The sequence below is a fragment of the Eleutherodactylus coqui genome, chromosome 9 (genome assembly GCF_035609145.1).
Source record: "Eleutherodactylus coqui strain aEleCoq1 chromosome 9, aEleCoq1.hap1, whole genome shotgun sequence".
Lineage (NCBI taxonomy): Eukaryota > Metazoa > Chordata > Amphibia > Anura > Eleutherodactylidae > Eleutherodactylus > Eleutherodactylus coqui.
This window is the reverse complement of record NC_089845.1, coordinates 83,498,288-83,521,414: the sequence shown is the minus strand read 5'-3', so window position 1 is coordinate 83,521,414 and position 23,127 is coordinate 83,498,288. Positions and strand designations below refer to the sequence as shown.

The 23,127-nt window shown below is 47.6% G+C and overlaps 1 protein-coding gene across 1 annotated transcript in view; it reads right to left on the bottom strand.

The window, feature by feature from the left end:
* The window catches only part of ROCK1 (Rho associated coiled-coil containing protein kinase 1), a 99,115-nt gene extending 76,333 nt beyond the window's left edge, over positions 1 to 22,782 (bottom strand). The window contains exon 1 of the mRNA XM_066579638.1: positions 22,395 to 22,782. Coding sequence (XP_066435735.1) covers positions 22,395 to 22,487 — 93 coding nt within the window. The 5' untranslated portion in view covers positions 22,488 to 22,782. The remainder of the gene's footprint in view (positions 1 to 22,394) is intronic.
* Between the last annotated feature and the right edge of the window lie 345 nt (positions 22,783 to 23,127).

The window sequence follows — 23,127 nt, the reverse complement described above, 5'->3', positions numbered from 1 at the left end:
GGGGTCCAAGACTCATCAACAGAAAAAGGTAAGTAGTCTCTCTGGTTTAGTATCGCTATTACATGGTGGGCGCTGATCAAGTTAGCAGTTTCCAAATACAACAGTTTTCTCTACTTACAGAGGTTAAAGGGAGTCACCGATTTCGGAACAAAATACATGAGAGAAAGACATCGGTCGGAATGCCCCCAACGCAAGTCTACGGGGATTCAGCACTGCTTATTACTTGTGTAATATCCTGCAATATTACGCCTGTGTATGTGAGCCCTTTGAATAGACCCAAGACTCCCCAAGCAGAAGCCAACTAGATGTTAGGCTCATCCATCCAATATAGAGACATCAGTGGTTGATCACACACATTTTCCTTATTTAAGACAATGGTCACCAGCAAGAGCTCCCAGGTTTAGGGGATCTATGAGGTACAAGCCTGTCTGCGGTCCAGCACCCATTCACTCTGTACATGGTGTTCAGCCACTGCAATGGGAACAGTATTGGTGACTTGGATACTATGTGGCAGGGCATTTGATAGCAACATGTTTTCACAGGTGAACAAAGTTACAAGAAGTTCCTACATTACTAGTTCACTCCAGCTACATTTGAATCATACTAAATCTATTAGCAGTGATCCAGACAGATGCTGGCGTAACTCTTTATTAAGCCCTTTTAACGTGGGACGATTACAGTGCAAATCGCTCATTAGAACAGACAGTATGATAATTGTGTCGTGTGAAGGCGTGCGGTGAAAGACCGATCAGCGATAAAACACCAATTAGATCTTTCATACAGGTGGAAAAAAAATGATGGTTGGTCTGCTGCTGCAGCGTTCTGTTTAACCCCTTCATGACATGGCCTATTTTGGGCTTTAAGGACGCAACAATTTTTGGCGGATTTTCTTCTCCGTTTATCAAAAGTCATAACTTTTTTATTTTTCCGTCGACGCGGCCGTATGAGGGCTTGTTTTTTGCGTGGCGAACTGTAGTTTTTATCGGTGCCACTTTTGGGTACATAGACTATATTGTAAAACTTTTTTTTTTTTTTTATGATAGCAGGGAGAGAAAATGCATCAATTCTGCCATAGATTTTTTTTTTTTTTTTTTTTTTACAGCGTTAATCATGCAGCACAAATGAGACATTCCATTTTTTCTGCGTGTCGGTACGGTTACAACGATACCAAAATTCTTACATTTTTTTTTAGGTTTTCCCACTTTTCTGCAATAAAAACCCTTTTTTTTTGGAAATCTTTTTGCTATTCTAAATCGCTGCATTCAAAGTCCTGTAACTTTTTTATTTTTCGATGTACGGAGCTCTATGAGGGCTTATTATTTGCGAGACGAGCTGTAGTTTTTACTGGTTCCATTTTGGGGTACATACGGCTTTTTTGATCACTTTTATTGCGTTTTTAGTGAGGCAAAATTCTAAAAATTAGAATTTTGCCTCAGTTTTTTAGCGTTTTCTAAAGCATTTTTTTCCGTGCACAGTCAAAAGCATGTGCAACTTATTGTACGCATCGTTACGGACGCGACAAAACCAAATATGTGGGGTTTTATTTATTTTTTTTACCTTTTTTATGCTAATCTGAGAAAAAGCATAAAAATTGGGTTTTTTTACCCTTTTTTTAATCTTTGTTTTTTTTACACTGTTTGTGTCCCTCTGAGGGACTTTAACCACTGCCCTGATGATCGCTGTCATAAGGCATGGCAGAGCAGCCTTATCGCTTATACAGCGATCATAGGCATAGGCAATACAGGACGCCAGTGTCTGGCGTCCTGTTGCCATGGTGAAAGGCCGGGCTCTCGCGATGACATCGCGAGTTCCGGCCAGAGACAGAGGGAGTCCGCTCCCTCTGTCAACTCTTTCCCTGCCGCGATCTACTTAGATCGCGGCAGGGAAGGGGTTAACAGCGGGAGGCGCATCTCTAATGCCACCCCGCTGTTGCAGTGGGACGCCGGCTGTGACTGACAGCCGGCTCCCGCTGCAGGATCATATGTGATCCCGCGCTAACCCCAGGACGTAAGTTTACGTCCTGTTGCGGGAAGTACCAGGCTTCCAGGACGTAAACTTACGCCCTGCAGCGGGAAGGGGTTAATAGGCCGCCGTTCTCCGGCCCACTCCAGTTACTGAGCAATGATCCTCCATTGTAAGAGCATAGCAGGGATAATCGCTGGGACGGCTGTTGCCTCGTGTAAAAGGGGCTTTATGTTTGTGTTTAAGCAACTTGATTTCATACCTACACAGACATAATCTTCACATAGGTCATCTCTGGCAAACACAATAAGCCCTAAACACTACAACAAACAGGACAACCCATTTGCATACAGTTTTTACTGCACTCTTGGTTGCGGAAGCGAAGGCCTCCTACGCCAAAGTCTGAATGGGGCCTTACTTCATAGAACCAATAAATGCCTGAGAGTACCAGGAAAAAGGGTTGTGTGCGCTATAAATATTTTACTACGTGTCGGTTAATTTCACATATTTTATCAATTTAGGACTTTGTAGTTTTAGTAGCATTCCACTTAGAATCCCTCTAACCGGCTGATTCATTTATAGCAGTGAATACTGGGAACGGTTCCAGAGCAATATATGCAATTCCTGGAATTCCATATTGTGAGGTTTTTTAGGACTGAAAGAATGAAATAACCCCCGAGTAGCTCTATCGACGGTCCATAGATGAAGAAAATAATCCATTTGTATTCAAGTGATTCTACATTAGTGACTAAACAGAGCAAGCTCTCCTCTTATAATTTTGCTGATCTCCAGGAGGCGACATGTACGGGCCAAAATATCAATATAATCCATTTTCCTATATAACATTTTTATCGAGGATCTATCAGGGGGGCATGGGGGAGTGGGGGGGGGGGGGGTCCCTCCAACTGCTGAGAAGACTTTTTTCGGAAACGCCCGATGAGAACCCGGGGAGACCTCATGGTTGAACGGAGCACACTACCAGGGAGTCATAATTATAGTATATAACCATGGCATTTAAACTACTTTCCGTAAACCCTGGTAATGTAGAGATGGGTGAATGGCCAAATTTATAATACCACAACTAACAAAAACTATTACAGGACTTTATTTCTTGGTAACAACGTTTCCCTGCAAACATGACAAGGAGAATTAAAGGGGTTTTTCATGACTCATATAGCAATGACCTGTCCTTAGGATAAGGCTATCAGTATACAATTACCCCCACGGTTTGATAGACTGGATAGGATGGACACAGTTTATCTCCACCCCTCATCTGTGATCGGAAGGACCACATCTGTTGTCAGATGCCTCGAAAGGATAACTGCACGTTACTAAAGAGGTTGTCCCTTATGGCCTGACCTTAGGATCGGTCGACAGTAGATCGGCAGGGGCTTGTTGCCCGAGCCCTACGCTCATGAACGGAGCTGATTTCTGCAGGAAGCAGACAGCGCCATTCCAGCTGAAGTGGCCTGGCTTGGTATTGTCCCATCTTGGGATACAACCAGCATTAGCTTATCAGCCATTACCTTATAGGCAATCAAGTCAATGAAATATTTTACTTTTTTTAGTGCCTGCTCTTCATTATTTTTCAGTGACTTTCACCTTGAAGTGAATAATTCTGAGGGGCTAGCTCATGTATGAACGAGTCTCAAGGCTGGGGCTGCAGCGGGGACTGACAAATCATTGAAGTATATCAGATGACACAATCAACCACAATCGCATTGAATGGCTGTGATTGGTTCATTAAGCGCTGGCTCTGATTGGTTCTTGAGCGCCTCATCTCAGCCAATCAGAGCCAGCGCTTCCGGGAGGCAGGGTTTTTGAACCTCTGACAAGAAAGTGTTGGCTGAAAACCACAAGCAAGTGTGCCGTAGCTGCGAAGGAGAAGTGAGGCGGAGCAGACAGCACCTGATAAGTGACGTATTGGTTTTTGTTTTTAAAAGGCAGCTAGGGCTTATTTTAGGGCTTAAGCAGTAGGACTTCCTACTGTAAAAGTTGCATCGCACCACACAAAAACAGTGTTTTCGTGCGATGCAGCATAAAGGAAGGGCCCATAGGGAAACATACAGCAATTTAGCATGCTCCAATTTTCTTTTCCCACTATGAAGCATCCTACAAAATATCGCTAATGTGAAGGAACCCATTGGAAAGCATGGGCTTCACGTACATGTGATTTGTAGCGCTGTCGCATCGCGAGGAAATCGTACCATTTTGTTGCCCGTGTGAAAGTGGCCTTAGGTGAACTAAAAACCAAGCGATTCCGACGAGTAAAGGATTTGCGCTCTCTTGCCCTGTGGCGGGCCGTGTAAAAGTAGCCTTAGACGCGGGGATATTATACAGCACAACCGTAGTGCAATTAGGAAGCATGGTATATATTAATGAGTCTATGACGATTGTCACCAAAATGCTTCATTTTTAAAACAAACTTTTAAATGGTGTTTTCGCTTTCATTTTGGCGACAATGTTACCCCACAGTATGAAGGCCCCTGCAGCCTTCCACCTACAGAAATGAGGTATTTCCTGACTTCATGCTCAGTAGCGTCAGATATCGGATGCCGCTGGATGGTCATGACTGAATCAGCACTGCAATCTGGATTATTGCACACCAACTGTGTGGAGTTCATGTAAGTCGGCCACATCCTGCGACGTCACGTCCTGTTGGCAAATCAATGCAGACCGAAAACACAAAACCAGCATGAAGTGCAGTGATGACTACAGAACAAGAACATGTGCTCCTACTGACAGTTTCCTTCTGTTCCCAGTCTCATTAATCTACAATACTAGCTCTTAAGTACAAAATACTTCAAAATATTTTTGATTAGGAAATCTTTCTTCACCGCTGAAACCCCGAGTGACTACGACAAAACATTTTTAACCCTTTAGCAACACGCGACATACATGTGTTCATCACATGCATGCAGGGAGTGCTGAGCCCACTCCATACACAGAGGGTCCTGGCTGTGTTATAAAGGTAAAACCTACCTACAATGGCCAGGTTCAGAGAACTTCAATCCCGGCCGTTTAACTCCTTAGAGGCTGCAGAAATAGCAATCTCGGTATCTGAGGAGTTAGAAGGCTCTGTCACCGCCCTCAATCCCACAAATCATGGGGCACTTACTAGCTATCATGGCAGTCAAGATTTTAGTTAAAGGGGTTGTCTCGCGAAATCAAGTGGGGTTATACACTTCTGTATGGCCATATTAATGCACTTTGTAATGTACATTGTGCATTAAATATGAGCCATACAGAAGTTATTCACTTACCTGCTCCGTTGCTAGCGTCCTCGTCGCCATGGTTCCGTGTAATTTCGGGGTCTTCTTGCTTTTTTAGACGCAATCACCCGGCCGCCGGTTCCAGTCTGCGCATGCGCCGGCTGCGCGGCAGCTGGCACATGAGAGTCGCGGCCGCCAGGCGCGGGTGAGTACGCGCTCGTCCCTGCAGGCTCTCGGGTCGGGTCCCGCGGCGAGAATTCTCGCTGCCGGATCCGACCGCTCGTCTGCAGGCGGCCTTAGACCTCCTATCCACAAGGCGATATTCCATGGTGTTATCTGCAGGGATAATCCGCATGCGGATAAAGCAATGAACGCTTTCCATAGGATAACTATGTAAAATGCAGCCCGATGCACACGAGCAGAAAATTACTGCGATTTTTCGCGATGAACCCATCTTGACAGCCGCGGCAGGAGGGTTGCAGAGTTTTTCCCATTGTTTTAAATGGGAGACACTGCGTTGTGTGCACCTAGCACGCTGTCCGATGCGGCTGCCAGCCCACAATCAGCAGTGCGATGCAAGAGCACGCTGCGATTTGTTTCCTGCATCGCGGTGTCATGCAGGAAAACATCGCTCATGTGTATGACTCCATTCAAAAGAATGGGACTCATTTGTACGTATCGCAACGCACAAATCTCACGCGACTGTCACCCATGTCAAGGCAGCCTTGAGGTATGTCCTCAGGTAGTAGAAAATGGTGCAGATTGTCTGCAATGGACAATTGGTATCAAAACTGCAAAAAAAAAAAAAAAAAAAAAGTGTCAAAATCTGCGGCACTGGTGCGGGATTTTGACGCAGAACCACATCAGACTTCACTCTTTCAAGGGTGTAATCTGCTGCATCCAATTCCTGGATGGTTTTTGATGCGGATGACGCTACTGACTGTCAGCTGCAGGCAGACTGCACCATTTTCTGCTATGTGCGAACAAATCCTAAGGCCTCATGTCCATGGCATGCGCGGATTCCACATGGGGAATCCCGCACAGAATCCACCAGTGCCAGCGACCCTGCGTACCTGTGTCTTCTGTACTGCTGATGTGTGCGAACGCGCCGCCACCACACAGATTTTTATTCATTTTTTTTAACTCCTGCTCTTCCCACTGGCCGTCCGCAATGTTAATCCAGGGAGAGGCCATTAGTGGCTCAAGTCAAATAAGTAAAGGAAAGTACTTTGAAACTCAAAAGATACAAATCAGCAATCTTCCACCCAACAAATCATAAAGTTAAGGCCTGCTGGAAGACGACTACATATTGCAAACTTCCACGGATGTCAGATTGCTGTAGATACGCCGCGCTCATTCATGTCATACGGCGGCTGCATTTGCTTGCAGGACGCAAATGTAGGAGAACAAATACCATCCAGATGTAATTCATGCAATTCCCATTATGTTATTAATAAACCCATACAAGTCTCCAGAGACGGCTTACTGCTTCTTGGCAAACAGTCCTAAGAAGCCTTCCGTTTAACCCTTTAACAAAGCAACCATGGAAACAGTCCATCTAGTCAGAAGCATTTCTGCTCCTGATAACACCTACTAGTGAATGTAAGAATGAAGTATTCTAGTCGCCGATAAGCCTTCTGGAGTCAAGGAAAAACAAAGAAGCTGCCAATGTATTCTAGAAGGAGATAAGCCCATGACATCAGCGCCACACCACTGCCAAGTAACATGGCATCACTTTCCTGCTGCCACTGAAGGGGTACAGGGGGGCCGGGCACAGACAAGCCGGCACAATAGGAGATTGCATGCAAGACACAAGCCGAAGAGTTAATCCAGTAACAATATGGGATGATAGCCATGCAAGCTCAGGACTGGAATGAGAAGCAGCTATTTTGAGCATGGCATGTGGGAGACACTTCATGTTGTCATAGTTACAAGCCGCATACGAAACGGAAAATCTGTCCTCTGCGGCTGCATTTAGAGCGCTAGGTGTCCCTAACATGTGGATCCCGGACTATTATAAACCTATAACGGCCCAGTCAGGAGCGGAGGACTCAGATCATCACTCCGTTCCACTACACCTATAGGCTCCGGGTAAGGCTGGACAACATGGCTTAAAACTCAAGTCTCAAACTTTATTGAAACTTTTTCAACTTTGCCTAACAAGTTAAAATGAAGGTTTTTTTTCTGTAGACGCACAAAAGTACCTTAATAATACGGACCAATTCTGATCATTAGTGCATACTAAGGAATCGCTCTGCATGTTGTCACCTATGTAGAAGAATTGTGTTCACAGCTCAAAGTTTTCTGCACGTGAAGGATGAAGTTGTACTTCGCTCCCAATTAAGACAGCCCCATGTACTATCCTATGTCTTCCCACTCATAAGAGACCCTCGTGCATTATTACTTCCAATCATCACAGCCCCCCACTATGTGGTATGTTCACACGGTAAAGATCCAAGACAGACGAGGAGGCTCAGGGGCCCGTGGGCAGCCCGGGGCGAGGAGGCTCAGGGGCCCGTGGGCAGCCCGGGGCGAGGAGGCTCAGGGGCCCGTGGGCAGCCCGGGGCGAGGAGGCTCAGGGGCCCGTGGGCAGCCCGGGGCGAGGAGGCTCAGGGGCCCGTGGGCAGCCCGGGGCGAGGAGGCTCAGGGGCCCGTGGGCAGCCCGGGCCCGTGGGCAGCCCGGGCCCGTGGGCAGCCCGGGCCCGTGGGCAGCCCGGGCCCGTGGGCAGCCCGGGCCCGTGGGCAGCCCGGGCCCGTGGGCAGCCCGGGCCCGTGGGCAGCCCGGGCCCGTGGGCAGCCCGGGCCCGTGGGCAGCCCGGGCCCGGGGCGAGGAGGCTCAGGGGCCCGTGGGCAGCCCGGGCCCGGGGCGAGGATGATCAGTGACCCAGTGGATGCTGTATTCGGAAACTCTGCAGCGTTTTAGAATTATTACGCTTTGAAGTGTGGCTTGGAACCGAGGTTTGAGTCACGGTGGGGGCTGCACCGCTGCATGAAGAGTGGGTCATGTTAAATATATAAATCACTACAATTCCTGTATAAAAAAGCTGTATGAACCTTACCACACAGGCTCTTCTAGTGGCCCGAGTGGTAAGGTTCATACAGACGGCTCCTGTCACACAGTTATAATGGAGGAGAAGATAGTTCATGCTTGACTATATACTTATTGTCTGTAGCTTTTGGTTTTTTTTTTCTCCAAGGAAAAAATAAAGTACTGCTAGTTAGTGTCCTCCCAGCAGGAAGAAATGTACTCTCTCTAGCTGATCATGTGATGCTGTACTGATGCATCATGGGAAAGCTAGCATAGAGGTAAAGAAGAGAAATTTAAAAAAAACAATAAAGTCTGACAAGTATCAGAAAGGTGGCTGCACTGCATGGAAGTGACTGCAATATACAAAGGAGGCATCCAGAGTGTGATAGCTAACCAGGTGAGGGGAACAGTAGTGGAAATTTGCGTTTTCGCTGGAGAGGCCCTTCGATAAAATTTGTACAAGGCATATGCACCGCAAAATTGTGCCATTAATAAAAAAAGAAAAAAAGAAGCCCTCACATGGCTAGCTTGATTTAAAAAAAATACAGCTATGGCTCCTAGAGCTGGCTCACACGAGGATATGTGTACAATGCTGCGTGTATAAGGCATCCTTCACACTGCAGAGCTGGATTCCGCGTGCAGAATCCGACGCTGGTAGCAACAGCGTCTGCGGGCATCTGGTTGCTTTCGTTTTCATCTCTACTGCTGATGGTCCACACGGCACGGCGAGTTGTCGGACATGCTCAGTGCAGATTTTTTTTTAAACTATGCGATGACGCGGAATCAGTGACCATTCCGCACTGTTATTGCAGAAGGACCGCGGATCGGGCTGCTTCCATTAACTTCAATGGAAGCCACAATTGGTTTCCTCAAGTGTGCGGGAAGAATTAATTACCCATACCATGCTGTGGGCGCCATTTGCTGCGGACCTGCGGTGCCCGTGGGCAGAAGGCCTTAAACAGCGGTGAGCATGCATATCGCTGCATAGAAGAGCAATTTTGCACTGCGCATGACCGCGTATCTCGTGCGCGCTGCCACGCGCAGTCTGACTTTTTTTTAAATCTTCTACTCTGTTGCTTAGCGACATTGCATATAAAAGTCACACATACGCAATAGGGCTCTATCACGCGTAATACACAGTAAAATAGAACATGCTGCATTCTTTTTTACATTCGTATTATATGCAGTAGAAAACCGCTAGCGTGATTGGGTATTACGTGATGAAATTACACTCGTGCGAGTCTGTCCTTAAATGTGACAATAAAACATTGAGGGGAGGGAAAAAAATGCTTGGTCATCATTAGCATCCAAATTAAGCTGACCACTAAATGGTTAAGTGGTCCATTTTCCACTGCATGCCCGGTCAGGACTCAAGAAAAGCTGGGTTATAACCTGTGTGAGCTGTAACTACAGCAATATTCAGTATGACCCGGCTATGCCAGAAACATTTCTCACTTTTAACCATTTGGGAAACTTTTTTTTTTTCCTTTCACCAAAGAAGTTTTTGGAGGGATGGAAAACAGCTGGACATCTGTACTCCATTCTAGCCGGAGATGTGACACATAAGCCGTCCCGGCATCTTTATTCATCAAGTATTTCAGCAGCTGGCCCCTCCAGCCTTACAATCTGAGGTCCCGGCAAAGTAACATTCTAAAACGTACTTTTACAGGGGCTCAAAAATAGCTCAAACAAGTGATTTTGACCGATCGTCATCTTGTGTAAAAGTGGGACCTAACGCGGTGTGGAACGAGAAAACACTCATTAGTTGCTCCGTTTTAGCTCACTGAAAAGAAGTGACTCTTCGCTGAGTGTAAACAGGCAGTTGTTCATCTACGCAAGACTGCCTGTTCCCTGTGAATGGAGGTGGACTTCCGAAAGCTGTTCGGCCGCTCAGCCTCCATTCACTAAGCAGTGATCCTATGTAAAAGCAGACAAGTGTTATTTAGGGCTCCCACACACTCGCAGTTTTTTTTAAAGTTTTTTTTTAACGCAAATATCAATTGGACTTTCTAATGTTAAAAACGTATCGCACAAAAATCGCTAAGCACAAACTTACGATGTGTTCTTAATAGAGATGAGCGAGCATACTCGCTAAGGACAATTATTGTCCTTAGCGAGTACCTGCCGGCTCGAAAGAAAGGGTTCGGTTGCCGGCGCGGGTGAGAGGTGAGTTGCGGCAGTAAGCAGGGGGGGGGGGGGGGGGGGGAGATCTCCCCTCCGTTCCTCCCAGCGGCTCCCTGCCCGCCACCGGCCGCCAAATCTTTTCTTCCGAGCGGGCAGGTACTCTCTAAGGACAATGCTCGATCGAGTAATTGTCCTTAGCAAGTACGCTCGCTCATCTCTAGTTCTTAACATTAGAAAGTCCCATTGACATTTGCGTTTAAAAAAACGCAAGTGTGTGGGAGCCCTTGGTCGTCCCATTTAAAAGCACCGCAAGTTCCTGTTTCCTTTATAAACCGCAGCATAGCGTCACATCTGCCAACGACTAATGACTGTGTATGTTATTTAAATAGGCAAACAAGCGCAGCGTGCGGCTCTATTCTTCCCATCAAGACGTGTGAAATCTTCCGCAAACCCTCGCAGACAGATGTGAGCAAAATCTGCCTGGATGCAACAATCCCGCAGAAGAGTTGTATTTTACGCCTCTGCCAGTATAAAGGAAACCATCTTTTATCAGCGGGCACCCCCTCCGGCCTTCCTCGGTGACCCCACAAGTGGTTTAACCATTGTCTTCCTGCACAGAGAACTGAAAATCCCAAAAATTACTCAGAGACTTTCAAAAAAGGAGCATTTTGTGTAACTTCCCTCGAAAACCCAAGAGCTCAAGCCGGCCGTAAACTAGAGATGTAGGATGGGCGAAATGGAGAATTTAGACCGTTATCTGCCCGCGCCTTTTTGTAGGAGACACAACTAACGGCAGATATCTGTAGAATAGCCGATCAGTTGGATAGTTTGGGTTGCTGTCAGATGATGCGATCCTCAAAAAGTTGTTGAAGCCAAATGACCAATCTGCATCCCAGACCGGGCTGCACTTCACACGAAAGATAGGAAATCAGCTGTTAAAACAAGTCGCTAAAAACAGTGGTCAAGAACAAGAGGGCAAAAGAAGCAGCTGTCTGAAACCGCTATAGCCTTTAGAGCGAATGCCAAATCATAATTATGCGGCATTCACAAGGCGACAGCGAGTTGCACCGGATATTCTTTGGCGCAGCTCGTATTGGACGGCACACGGACAACCCGTCTGATATGCGGGACAACACACATTACATGATGTGATCTCAAATAGGACATACAGCAATTTTCAAGCTCAAAAATTGCTTATGTGAAACAAGGCGTTAAATGATTGGTTATTTTACCGTGCGAGTTCCATCCAACTTGGAATCTGACACGGACAGAACTTGCGCAGCAATCTCGCCCATACACCCTTACAGGGTTGGGGAAGCTCAGGACTGTGCTGCTGTGTACATAGTCCTTCTACTGATGTAAACGGGTCAACGTGACAACTGCCAAATCCAGAATTATACGATAGACCCAAAATAAAAGTTCTATTCAGGTATAGAAGTCTTTGGGCTGTTCTGTACTTCCGTAGGTCTCCGTTTTATCCATAGGATGAGGGGTACAACCAGTGCCGGCCATCACATACAGCATTGGGGGGAAATATGGTGATGTCCAACAACTGGAAGTGACAGTACAGGAGACCAATTATGGCTCATTCAGAAGCACATAAGAGTTTTTCAGTCCATAAACAGGCAGGGTATTAACGGATCAAAAAACGCCTACTCCCTGCAGTAGGAATCGCGCTAGTGCCTCAGCAGTTCAAGCCGCCCATAAGGAATCATTGGCGTCTGCACTAGAATTTACACATGTGGATTTGTTTTCTGGATTCTGCATGTCAAGTGACATTTCGGATGCTTCGTGGATTCCGCAGGAAACCAAGAGCTTGGAGAAGAAAAGAAAAAAAGACATACTGAACATGTGCGCCGGCTGGCGTTGTCACACACATTTGCAGTACAGAAAGAGGAAGACCTGGAAAAATACGCAGGGTCGCCGGCTGCAGGCAGGTAGGACTCCGCTGTGGGCTCCCACATGCCAAAATCCAAACATTACATGTGGATTTTGCTGCAACTTCCCTGCAGATTTCACCCCAGTCATTGAAATAAAAGAGCAGCAGGGAAAATCCTCGGCCGAAGTTGATGTGCCGCAGATTTGAAATCCATACCACTTCTCAACTTCTGGATGATAGTTAGTAAAATTGTACCCATTTTGCTACTGCAATTATTCTTGTGAGTTTTTTTACCAAAAAATTTCCAATTTTCCTGTGTATACCCCCTAAAACATACCAATATGCTGAATGTGTGAACCTGACCTAAACGATCAGAGTTGTGGAAAGAAAGTCCTTGGTGACCACAGTGTTCCCTTTATTGCTGCAAGCAAAGAAAGAGCTAAGGGTGGTTTCACGTGTGTTGGAACCTCCGTTCGGAGATTGCATCGCAGATGCGGCACAAAATGCGGCGTTAATCTACTGTCTAAAGGCTAGCCCGCTGAGCAGAAAGCGAATGGAACCCATTATAGTCAATGAGGTCTGTCAGGAACAGTTTGGTCATAAGACTGAGCCATTCGGCCATGGGGATTCCCCAAACACAGCAGGAAAAGGGAACCCCCGACGCAGGTATGCAAGCACCCTGAGTCAGTTCGTCTAGTGTCAATACAAACAGCAGCACATCTCCGCTAGCTTAATACTACTAAATATAAAAGCTTATGTTTTCTGTGGACTCGGGCTTTAAAAGAATCCGTTTTGAGCTAAAAATCTATCAAACCCACTTTGAAACTTCCCAAATATTTAGCAGTTGCTTAGCAACAACTAACACGCCCGTCCTCCGAAGTGCAACCGCACATTTGTTTCTTCAATAATGAGCATGGGAATGTGACTCCCGACAAGGTCGCTCATTTTAGTGATAGTAGCGCCCAAACACAAAAAACAAGTTTTTTCAGATTAATGTGGGTGTTGGAAATCAAACTCGACGATTTTCCCTTTCACGCTGATCTACTTCCTTTTTTCCCTTGGGACAGATGCTTCATTGTTACGTTTCTTCAAGATATTTTACTCTGCATATTAATGAGCCTTAAAGACAATAAACAAAGCCTTATAAAAGCAATAATCAGAGGCAGGGCTAGCCGTGGGACGGGGCATTAGCATATCACTACCAACCCAAGAGTCCCCGGCTGTGTGCAACAAGACATTCCCACAAGTCAGTGCTGCACAACCTCAGCATACGGCCGCAGTTCAATCCTTCTACTTCTGGCCAACTAATAGACTGCTGTACAAACCCTCCTCCGACTTTGTGCTCGCAGCAGCAAGTAGTAAGGAGGGCAGCGGGCGTAAGGAAGTGCTTGCGTCACCGCGCTGGAAGTTGTGTTTGCACCTCTTTCATCACAGGGCAAGCAACTCCGATTCAGATAAGGAAGCAAGGTTTCTTCCCAGCTCCAAACACCCAGATAACCTCACTAGTCACCTTATACAGAGGATATAGTTATACAGAGGATATAGAAAGTCATGTTAAAGAAATCCCACGAAGAGGAATCATTTCAGATTTATTTCTGGTTGCCTTCAGAATTAGCCAATCACATTCAAGCTCATGTTAACCCCTTAAAGGGGTTGTCTCGCGCGAGCACGCCGGAGAGCTGGTCTGCGCATGCGCAGAAGACCTCGGCAGCGCGAGAACGCCGGAGCAGCTCCATTGAACACAGCAGAAGACCGCACAGCGCAAGCGTGTCTAAATGGAAGGAGAAGACACTGTTAGACGACACCATGGAGACGGGGACGCTAGCAACGGAGCAGGTAAGTGAATAACTTCTGTATGGCTCATATTTAATGCACGATGTATATTACAAAGTGCATTAATATGGCCATACAGAAGTGTATAACCCCACTTGCTGCCGCGAGACAACCCCTTTAAGCGTCTGGCCTTTTTTATTTTCAGTTGTGAGGGCTCATTTTTTGCAGAAGGTCCTGTTGGTTCTATTGGTATTTTGGAGTCAATATTACTTTTTCATAGCTTTATTACATTTTTTTTCTTGGAGACTGTGTAACCAAAAAAGTGCAATGCTAACATTGTTTTCTTTTTCCGACGACGTTCCCTATGCGGGGTAAATTATGTGTTACTTCAATAGATTGGACTTTTATGGACACAGTGATACTAAATAATTTTGCGTTTATTTTTCGATTTTATTATAAATATGGAAAAAGGTTTGTTTTTGTTTTTTACTTTTATACCCCCCTTCCCCCCTGCTTTTTAAATAAAAACATTTAAAATGGATATTTTTTTCAGTCCCCATAAGGGACATGAACTTGTGGTGGTTTGATTGCTCCTGCAGTATGATGTAATACGGTAATATGCACTATATGTGAACCATAGTATTACTCCACAACGAGATCTAACAGGCAATTAAAGGGGTTGTCCCGAGGCAGCAAGTGGGTCTATACACTTCTGCATGGCCATAATAATGCACTTTGTAATGTACATTGTGCATTAATTATGAGCCATACAGAAGTTATAAAAAGTTTTATACTTACCTGCTCCGTTGCTAGCGTCCTCGTCTCCATGGTGCCGACTAATTTTCGCCCTCCGATGGCCAAATTAGCCGCGCTTGCGCAGTCCGGGTCTTCTCCTCTTCTCTATGGGGCTCCGTGTAGCTCCGCCCCGTCACGTGCCGATTCCAGCCAATCAGGAGGCTGGAATCGGCAATGGACCGCACAGAAGCCCTGCGGTCCATGAAGACAGAGGATCCCGGCGGCCATCTTCAGCAGGTGAGTATGAAGACGCCGGACCGCCGGGATTCAGGTAAGCGCTGTGCGGGTGGTTTTTTTAACCCCTGCATCGGGGTTGTCTCGCGCCGAACGGGGGGGGGGGGGGGGGGGGGGTTTAAAAAAAAAAAAAAACCCCGTTTCGGCGCGGGACATCTCCTTTAAGCCGTGCCACATGCATTCTTTGAGAGGCAATCTGCAATGGCAGTCCTGACTGAGGGCTTTCAGAAGGCCCCCGGATGCCATGGCAACTGAACGGCATACAGCTAATCCTATCACGGGGGGGGGGGGGGGACCTGTTCGAAACCCCTGAACTCTGACCATGGCATTTAAATATCACTGTCAGAATTGACATACGTGATCAGCAAGAGTGCTGATTACAGATGAGCGAGCACGCTCGGTTAACAACGGCCCAAAGCATAACTCCAAATCACCAAGAGAATGAGATTCTGGAAAAGCCAAAGTTTTGGCATGGCGCAGACCTGAATGCCATTGAAGATCTGTGGGATGACCCGAAGAGGGCACTTCATACGAGATGCCCTCACAATCTGACAGCTTTGGAGCGTTTTTGCAAGGAAGAGTGGGCAGAGATTGCCAAGTCAACATGTGCCAAGCCGATAGAAATCTGTCAAAAGGTCAAAGGGTACATTAACAAAGGATTAGTTTTAGGGTGTGCATATTTATGCAACAACATTGTTTTAGTTTTATTTTATTTTTCCATCCTAAAAGATTTCAGTCTGTTTTTCAATGAAATTGCGCAGATAACGGGTCACACTGAAGCTGGAAATACATCTAAAAAGGTTTCATCTCTGTCTGGTTTTTTTTCACATGACAAAAACATGGCATTTTAGCGAGGGGAGGGGTGTAGACTTTTTATATCCACTGTCATGACAAAAGTCATGGGACAGAAACAAATATTGTGTTGGAAAGCTTCTAGCCCTGTGAACTGCTGTAACTTGAAGAGGCATCGATTCCACAAGTGAATGGAAGACGTCTGGAGGGATGTTGAGCCAGGCCATCTGGACAGCCACCCACAACTCCCCGGTATTTAAAAAGGTGCAGGGTCTTGAATGCGAATGCCACTTCTAAAGCACATCCAATAAAAGCTCAATCGGACTCGTGTCAACTGAATGTGCAGGCCACACCATTCATACAACTCTCCAGCTTCTCAAACCAATCCTGGACAACTTGGGCCCATGCCTTGTTTCGTTATCCTGCTGGTATATCCCATAACAATGTGAGATACATGAAGGGCTGCAAAAGGTCATCAAGCAGTGAAATGTAGCGGGCAGACCCAACCCATGCCATAAGAACACCCCCCACACCAGTATGGAACCACCACCAGCCAGTACAACTGGGGTCTATGGCTTCATGGGGTCAGCGTCACACTCATAAAGCCTACCATCAGCCCGTAACAATTGGAACCGGGACTCATCAGACCATGCCACATATTGCCAGTCCTTTAAGGTCCAGTTGGCAACCTCAGGAGTCCAGGTGAGGCGCTATGTCCGTTGTTGGTGTAACAGAGGCAATCTGATGGGTCTTCTGTTCACATGTCCCACGGAAGATAAAGAACGCTGCACTAACCTGCGGGATGGGTGTCTGGGGTCTCCGGCATTGAATGCGATTTATGGCAAGATCACTTGTCTGATCACATAGACAATTCTAACTAGACACCCCCAATAGTAATTACTAATCACCCATGGGCGGTCACTGCATTGTCCAATGTCGGTGGTAATGCTTTCTATGACGTTTCCCCCCTCACACACGTGACACTGTGGATTGAGGAATGTTAAATGCCCGCACAACTTCGGAAATGGAACGTCCTGTCCACCTACTACTATCAGAACTTATCTGAATTCCGATTGGCGTCACCTTGCCAAGAGCACACTGGCCAGTGTTCAGCTCACTCACAAGATAACACCTCACAACTTATACAGGTGTGGTCTTTCCCAAGCAGTCACCTGAGATAACGCCACTTCATTATCTATTTACATACTGCTATCCCATGACTTTTGGCATGTCAGTACCTAACATACATATATTTTCTCTTTGTGTGTCGGTGCCAGTCATGCCGCTTAAACTCCTCTGACTCGTCCTGGCATGGTCTCAAGACCTCCGAAGGTGGCATCTGACACCAAGACATTAGCAGATCCTTTGCATTGGGCGAGTTGTGAGGTGCGCCCTACATGGACTAGACTGGTTTCCCAGCACGTCCTACAGATGTGCGAGCAGAATGAGATCTAGGGAACATGGAAGCCAAGCCAACACCTGAAACACTCTGGGAAACTTCTCAAACCATTCCTAAAAAGTTTTGGCAGTGTGACAGGGAGCAATACCCTGCTGAAGGAGGTGGCTGTCATTAGGGAATACCATTGTTATACGAGGTTTGCAACAATGTATAGATGGAAAGCATCAACTAAAAGGCCTTTTACATGAGTGACCATTGTTAAAAAAAAAATAAAAAATAAAAAAAAAGTTCCAATGGTGCATTACTATCACAGCCAGCAGTAACTTTTTTTTTAGCAATGTATACTACAGCAGCTCTTCAGCGGGATCAGACCAGACAGGCCAACCCTCATACACCATGCACATGAGACCTGGGTACCCATTTCCTGATGCCAGTTCACCGGGAGTCCCGTCTTTGGAAGACCCTTAGAAGCACCCCACCCCCGCAGTTTTGGAGAAGCTTGCCCCTAGTCATCTAGTGAACACTACTTTGTTAAAGTTGCTCAAATCCTTGTTCACACATGCTGAAAATAAAAAGCAGCAGCAGGTTCACTCCATATCCACAGCTGAACATCCGCACCCAAGGCTGCACATTTTTCAGCGAATTTCACCCCCTTATCTGAAGAGACAGAATCCGCACTGAAAATGCCAAAAAAACAACAACACGCCATGGATTTAAGATCTGCGCCGCACGTTCATGTCCACACCTATTTAGCCTAAATTCACACCTAGTTTTGGACATTGTGAAACGCACTAACTGCGCACGAATATGAACTATTTGGAATGAACTTGTTCCCTGAGCGATTTCTTTCCCCTCACAGCGATGCTGCAAGGATACAAACTGCAGCAAGTTCTATCTTTTGGCGGTCCCTCGGAGCGCGGCGCCCGTCGTTCCCAATGGGACCTCCATAGATGTTGCAGGGCACTGGCACACGAGCGCGATGCAACGTTTCCTATAGAAACACATGCGATCCTCTGACGTACGTGAAATACGAGCCCGAGGGTCGCAGTTTTAAAGAAGTGATGAGTGTTTTTGAATGAAAATTCTTCACATCCACATGCAAACGCACGTTGGCAAGTGTAATATCGTGCCCGCCCGTGTGAGTGTAGCCTTAGGCTGCTCTCACACATGAACACAGCAAAGCAACGCGACTTCAAATGCGCTGCTTTGACGCAGTTTTATTTTCGCTTTTGGCCGCAACTCCCTGCAGCCGACAATGTGTTTTGGTGCCCCGAACCATTGTGATGGGTGAGGAGGTGCGCTAAACGGCCAAAGATAGAAAAGACCACTAAAAACCGCGGCAGTGGAAAGCGCCGTGCAGCGCCACGACTGAATGCATGTCTGCGAGGCCCCATTGATTTTAACTGGAGCGTTATACTGCGATTACCACGCCATTCAAAACACTGCGTTAATTGGGGTAAAAAGTGCTTGTGTGAGAGGGAGGCCTTGGTGCGGATTTAATCTGCTGACAAGATCTCGGAAGTCTCATCTACTGCGCTGCTACGGCCAATGCTGAGGGAAATCAGCTGCAAATCGGCCCGGTGTGAACACGGCCGCACGGGACCAGCGCTCCAGCTTTTAAAACAACTTCCGGACCCGATTACTCGCAGCCCCGGGGCGCGCTCACAGCGTACAAGTGTCACAGCCATGACGGATCCCAGTCACTGCCATCAGTCCTTCCTCGTGCCCCACCATATGTTCAGGGTCAATTATCATTTATACCTTTTATGCTTCAGTGACTGGAAAGGAAAAAATAAAATGGCCATTTGTCATCAATTTCCCCTTCAGCTTAAATCTTATATATAAAAACGCAAAATCTGTTTGTTTGTATCATATACAAATCCGCAGTTTTGGTCCGATCTGAGTGAAATTTTGAGTAGAGATGAGCGAGCATAATCATTAAAGCGGTTTACTCGAGAGAGCATCGCCTTTTTCGAGTACCTGCTGGCTCGTCCCTGAAGATTTGTGGGGGCTGCGGAGGGGTGCGGGGTGGAGAGTGAGAGATCTCTCCTGATCCCCTCCGCAACCCCCATATTGAATAATACGCGGTACATTGAGGTAATACAAATACATTGATTTTCACTGTCCGGCTCCCACTGGTGTTTATTCATTGCGTATATGCAGCATGTTCTATTATTGCGAGTATTATGTGCGATGGAGCAGCGGTGTCCTCTATGGGTGCGTACAAAAGCGCTGGACATACATAATTACACTCTATGTGCCGCGCAGGAAGCGTCGTAAGATACGCCAACATGTGCAAACTAAAACAAAAAACGCTGCAATGTGCGGCGATACTCGGGCCAGACCGCGGTGAAACACTGCATCTTATACGGCTGCGGTCACGCCTGCGTTAGGCTCAGTTCAGGGTTTCCGTTTTTCTGCTCCATTTTTTGGGACAACAGAAACGGAAATAAAACAGATCTTCTTTTTACCTCGTTTTCAATGGGGCTTAAAAAGACGGAAAGCCTTCAGTTTTCTTCTGCAATGTCATTTTTTCTGTCCCAAAAAAACAGAACCCTGGCGCAGTCGGCAGCGTTATTTTTCCATTCCCACACAAAAAAACAAAAGGCTTTGCAGTTTTTATTTGAAACCCCAATGAAATCAAATTGGGGGGTGGGGGGTTGTGAAGAAAGTTGAACAATTTGTATCCTTTTTATTTGTTTCTCTCCTCCATAAACGTAGCAGTGAGATGCGAACCCCAAACCGACCCCGACGCGAGAGCAGCCGCAGCCCGTCAGAGCAGAGGAGGCTCGATGCTGCGACCGTTCTGTAAGACAACTACGACATAACTGCAGATTGTAACTATATGCAAGAGGAACTTCAAAGACACAACGTTTCCTGTGGAAGTATTGTAGTAGGGCGGACTGCGCTCCAGTGTGCCCCCTCCTGGGGAAGTGTGAAACATACCAGCGGCCACAGCCAATGGAGGGGTTCTCTGTGGAGATGCACATTGCTGAGTGGCCGACACGCTGAAACTTGTTTTAAAGTGATCCTCCAGGACTGGACAGTCAAAGATGGCGGCGCTGCTGCACGCTCTGCAAGTAGGTACTGGCGGTCTACGACATGCTGCTCTGATTGGTCAGGACTGCTCATACGGGCAGCACCAATCACAGCAGAGCGCAGCATGGTATTCTTAGGGCCGCTTCACATCAGCGTATTCGCGCATGTATAAAGATAACCATTTGTTTCCATAGTTTCGTTCTCCTGAAGCCTTTTTGAGAGTGCACTCCACACACACACACACACACACACACTAACAGTAGGCCTTGCTGTACTGTACTGCAGATTTGCACACCAAGGGTCCCATAGAAGTCTATGGGAGGTGCGCAAATATGTAGTCAAAACCCACAGAAATGCGCAACACACTGCGCAAACAGTGGGGAGAAGAACACATCTGGACCTCATTAGGCTAAATATAGCCGTTTTAAGTCAGGGCGCCCCCATGTGATCATGCCATGCGTGCGCAGAAAATACACTACTATGCACTGAGGCGAGCGTAACCGCGCATACCCGGAGGACCACTTGAATCTTCTGTCCGGCGCGGTGATGGCACGGGAGAAGCAGATTTGTATAGAAGTGCAGTATTTGGTCTATCATAGCACTAATCTGCCAGCAGCAGACGACACTACAGACTGCTGTCCTCAGCACTGACGGCTTGTCCCAAGAGCTGACATGTAGCGGACACGGACTGCGGCACGATTCAAACCCAACACGGCTTTACCGGAGACTCGGGCCTGTGGATAGAACAGACCTTCCACCGGCGACGTGTCAGAAGGTCTATAAACAGGAGCCATCACCTCTCCCCGAACCTGCCCAGACAATGCCAGCAAAAATAGTAATTACCTCCCGCTCACCCACTTCCCTCTTTCTGCATCATCAGGTGACTTACAGGGGAAATCCGGCGAGATGAGAAACCCTGCAGCCGACACTACGTCACAGCTCCAGCAGACTGGCGAGGGGCACTGCCAGCATATCCTGCAGACTGGCAAGGGGCAACACCAGCCAAACTTCACAGCTCTTGCAGACTGGCGAGGGGCACTGCCAGAAAATCCTGCAGACTGGCGAGGGGCAATGCCAATCAAACATGGCAGCACATCCTGCAGACTGGCAAAGGGCAGTACCAGGCCAAACAGCCGTAAATCCTGCAGCTTCCTCTTCTAGCAGCTGGTGACAACTGATAACCAGTTTCCCAAGCAGTCTGCCATCACCCTCCCACAGAGGTTGGCACCCACAAGTACCGAATGGCAAACTGGCACAGTTGGGCATACGTACACGGGCGTATTTTCCGCCCGAGTTCGTAGTTCGCAGGTGATAAAGCATGAGTTATATGTGCTGCGGGATGGTTAGAGCGCGCACAAAGAAGCCATTATTTTCAATGGGATGATTTACATGAGTGATTTTTCATTTTCACGGACCGCGAGGGATCGGATAACCGCAGCGCGCCCTATTTTTTTGGGCAGTTGTGCTGCAAAAAATAAAAAAAGCCCATCTACTATGCTACACGGGGAACAAAAAAAACCCATCACAGTTGCCTGCAGTTTTTGGGAGTGTGATAGATATATACACACACACGTCCTTTAGCGCACCGCTGCGTAAATACAGCCGGCCCCGATTGGTGGACTCAGACGATTGGTGTTTTTTTTAGCGTGCACTTAAAAAATAATTTAAAAGTTGGCGCCGGCCCCAACCGGCTCCGGGTTCAAAGATCACAGCTGCCCATTAAAGTCTATAGGGGCATAAAACAATCACCACAGTAAATATGCCCACGCACCGGATTCGCCGCTTTCCGTTTACAAGAGTGGCATCACTTAATCTTCTGGGGTTTTTACATTTTTCTTGTATGTGAAAAACACAAACATAATAAACGCACCAAAAACACACAATCTGGTGCTTTGAAAACTGCACTTTTTTCAGACCAAAATATGAAGAAGCCATTACAGTACAAGGATGGCAGAGACCCAATGCCCAGCCTGTGGGTACAGGGGCCGCCCCCAACTCATGCCAAGCACCAGGAAACAAGAGGGTAACCGATGAGCCCCACACATGTGAAGTGGCATCTGCCAGTGGGCACCCCTTCCGCCTGGCACCGCCAATGGGCACCCCTCCGCTTGCACTGCCAGTGGGCACCCGTCACCCCGCCCCGCCGCCAGCACTCACCAGCAGGCAGTCCGTGTTCACCTCCGACTTGGGGTCCCGTAAGAGGACGTCTATCTTGGAGAAGCGGGACTCGAAGCTCTCCCCGGTGGACATGGCTGCGGGCGGGAGGTGAGCGGCGGAGATCAGGCCTCACAGCACCGGATGAAACGTGTCCCTCGGATCCCTCAGCCCGAACTCTGCCCCGGGCTGTGCGGCGGAACGGCCCCCGGCATCCTCCCCCGGACACATACACACAGGCCCGTGCACTAACAGCCTCTAGCAGCCGGTCCTCCGCCCGCGGGCACACGGCAGGCAGGGCTGGTCTCCTGTGGAGGCTGACGGAGGAGGACGGTGCCGCAGGCTCCTCCTGACTACAAGAGCTCCACAAACATGTCCGCCTTCCTGTTCAAACACACGGACTGCGGGCTGGGCGAGAGGGACGCCGCGCATGCGCAGGAGCGCCGGAGGAGGAGGCCGTCAGTCACAGCGCGTCCTTGTTTACTAACAACCGTCTCCATGTCCTCCATGCTGATGGCTCCTAGTGTGACTGTACCTCACAGAGGGGTGCAGTGCCGCCATGTCCTCCATGCTGAGGGCTCCTAGTGTGACTGTACTTCACAGAGGGGTGCAGTGCCGCCATGTCCTCCACGCTGAGGGCTCCTAGTGTGACTGTACCTCACAGAGTGGTACAGTGCCGCCATGTCCTCCATATACCTCACAGAGCGGTGCAGTGCCGCCATGTACCTCACAGAGC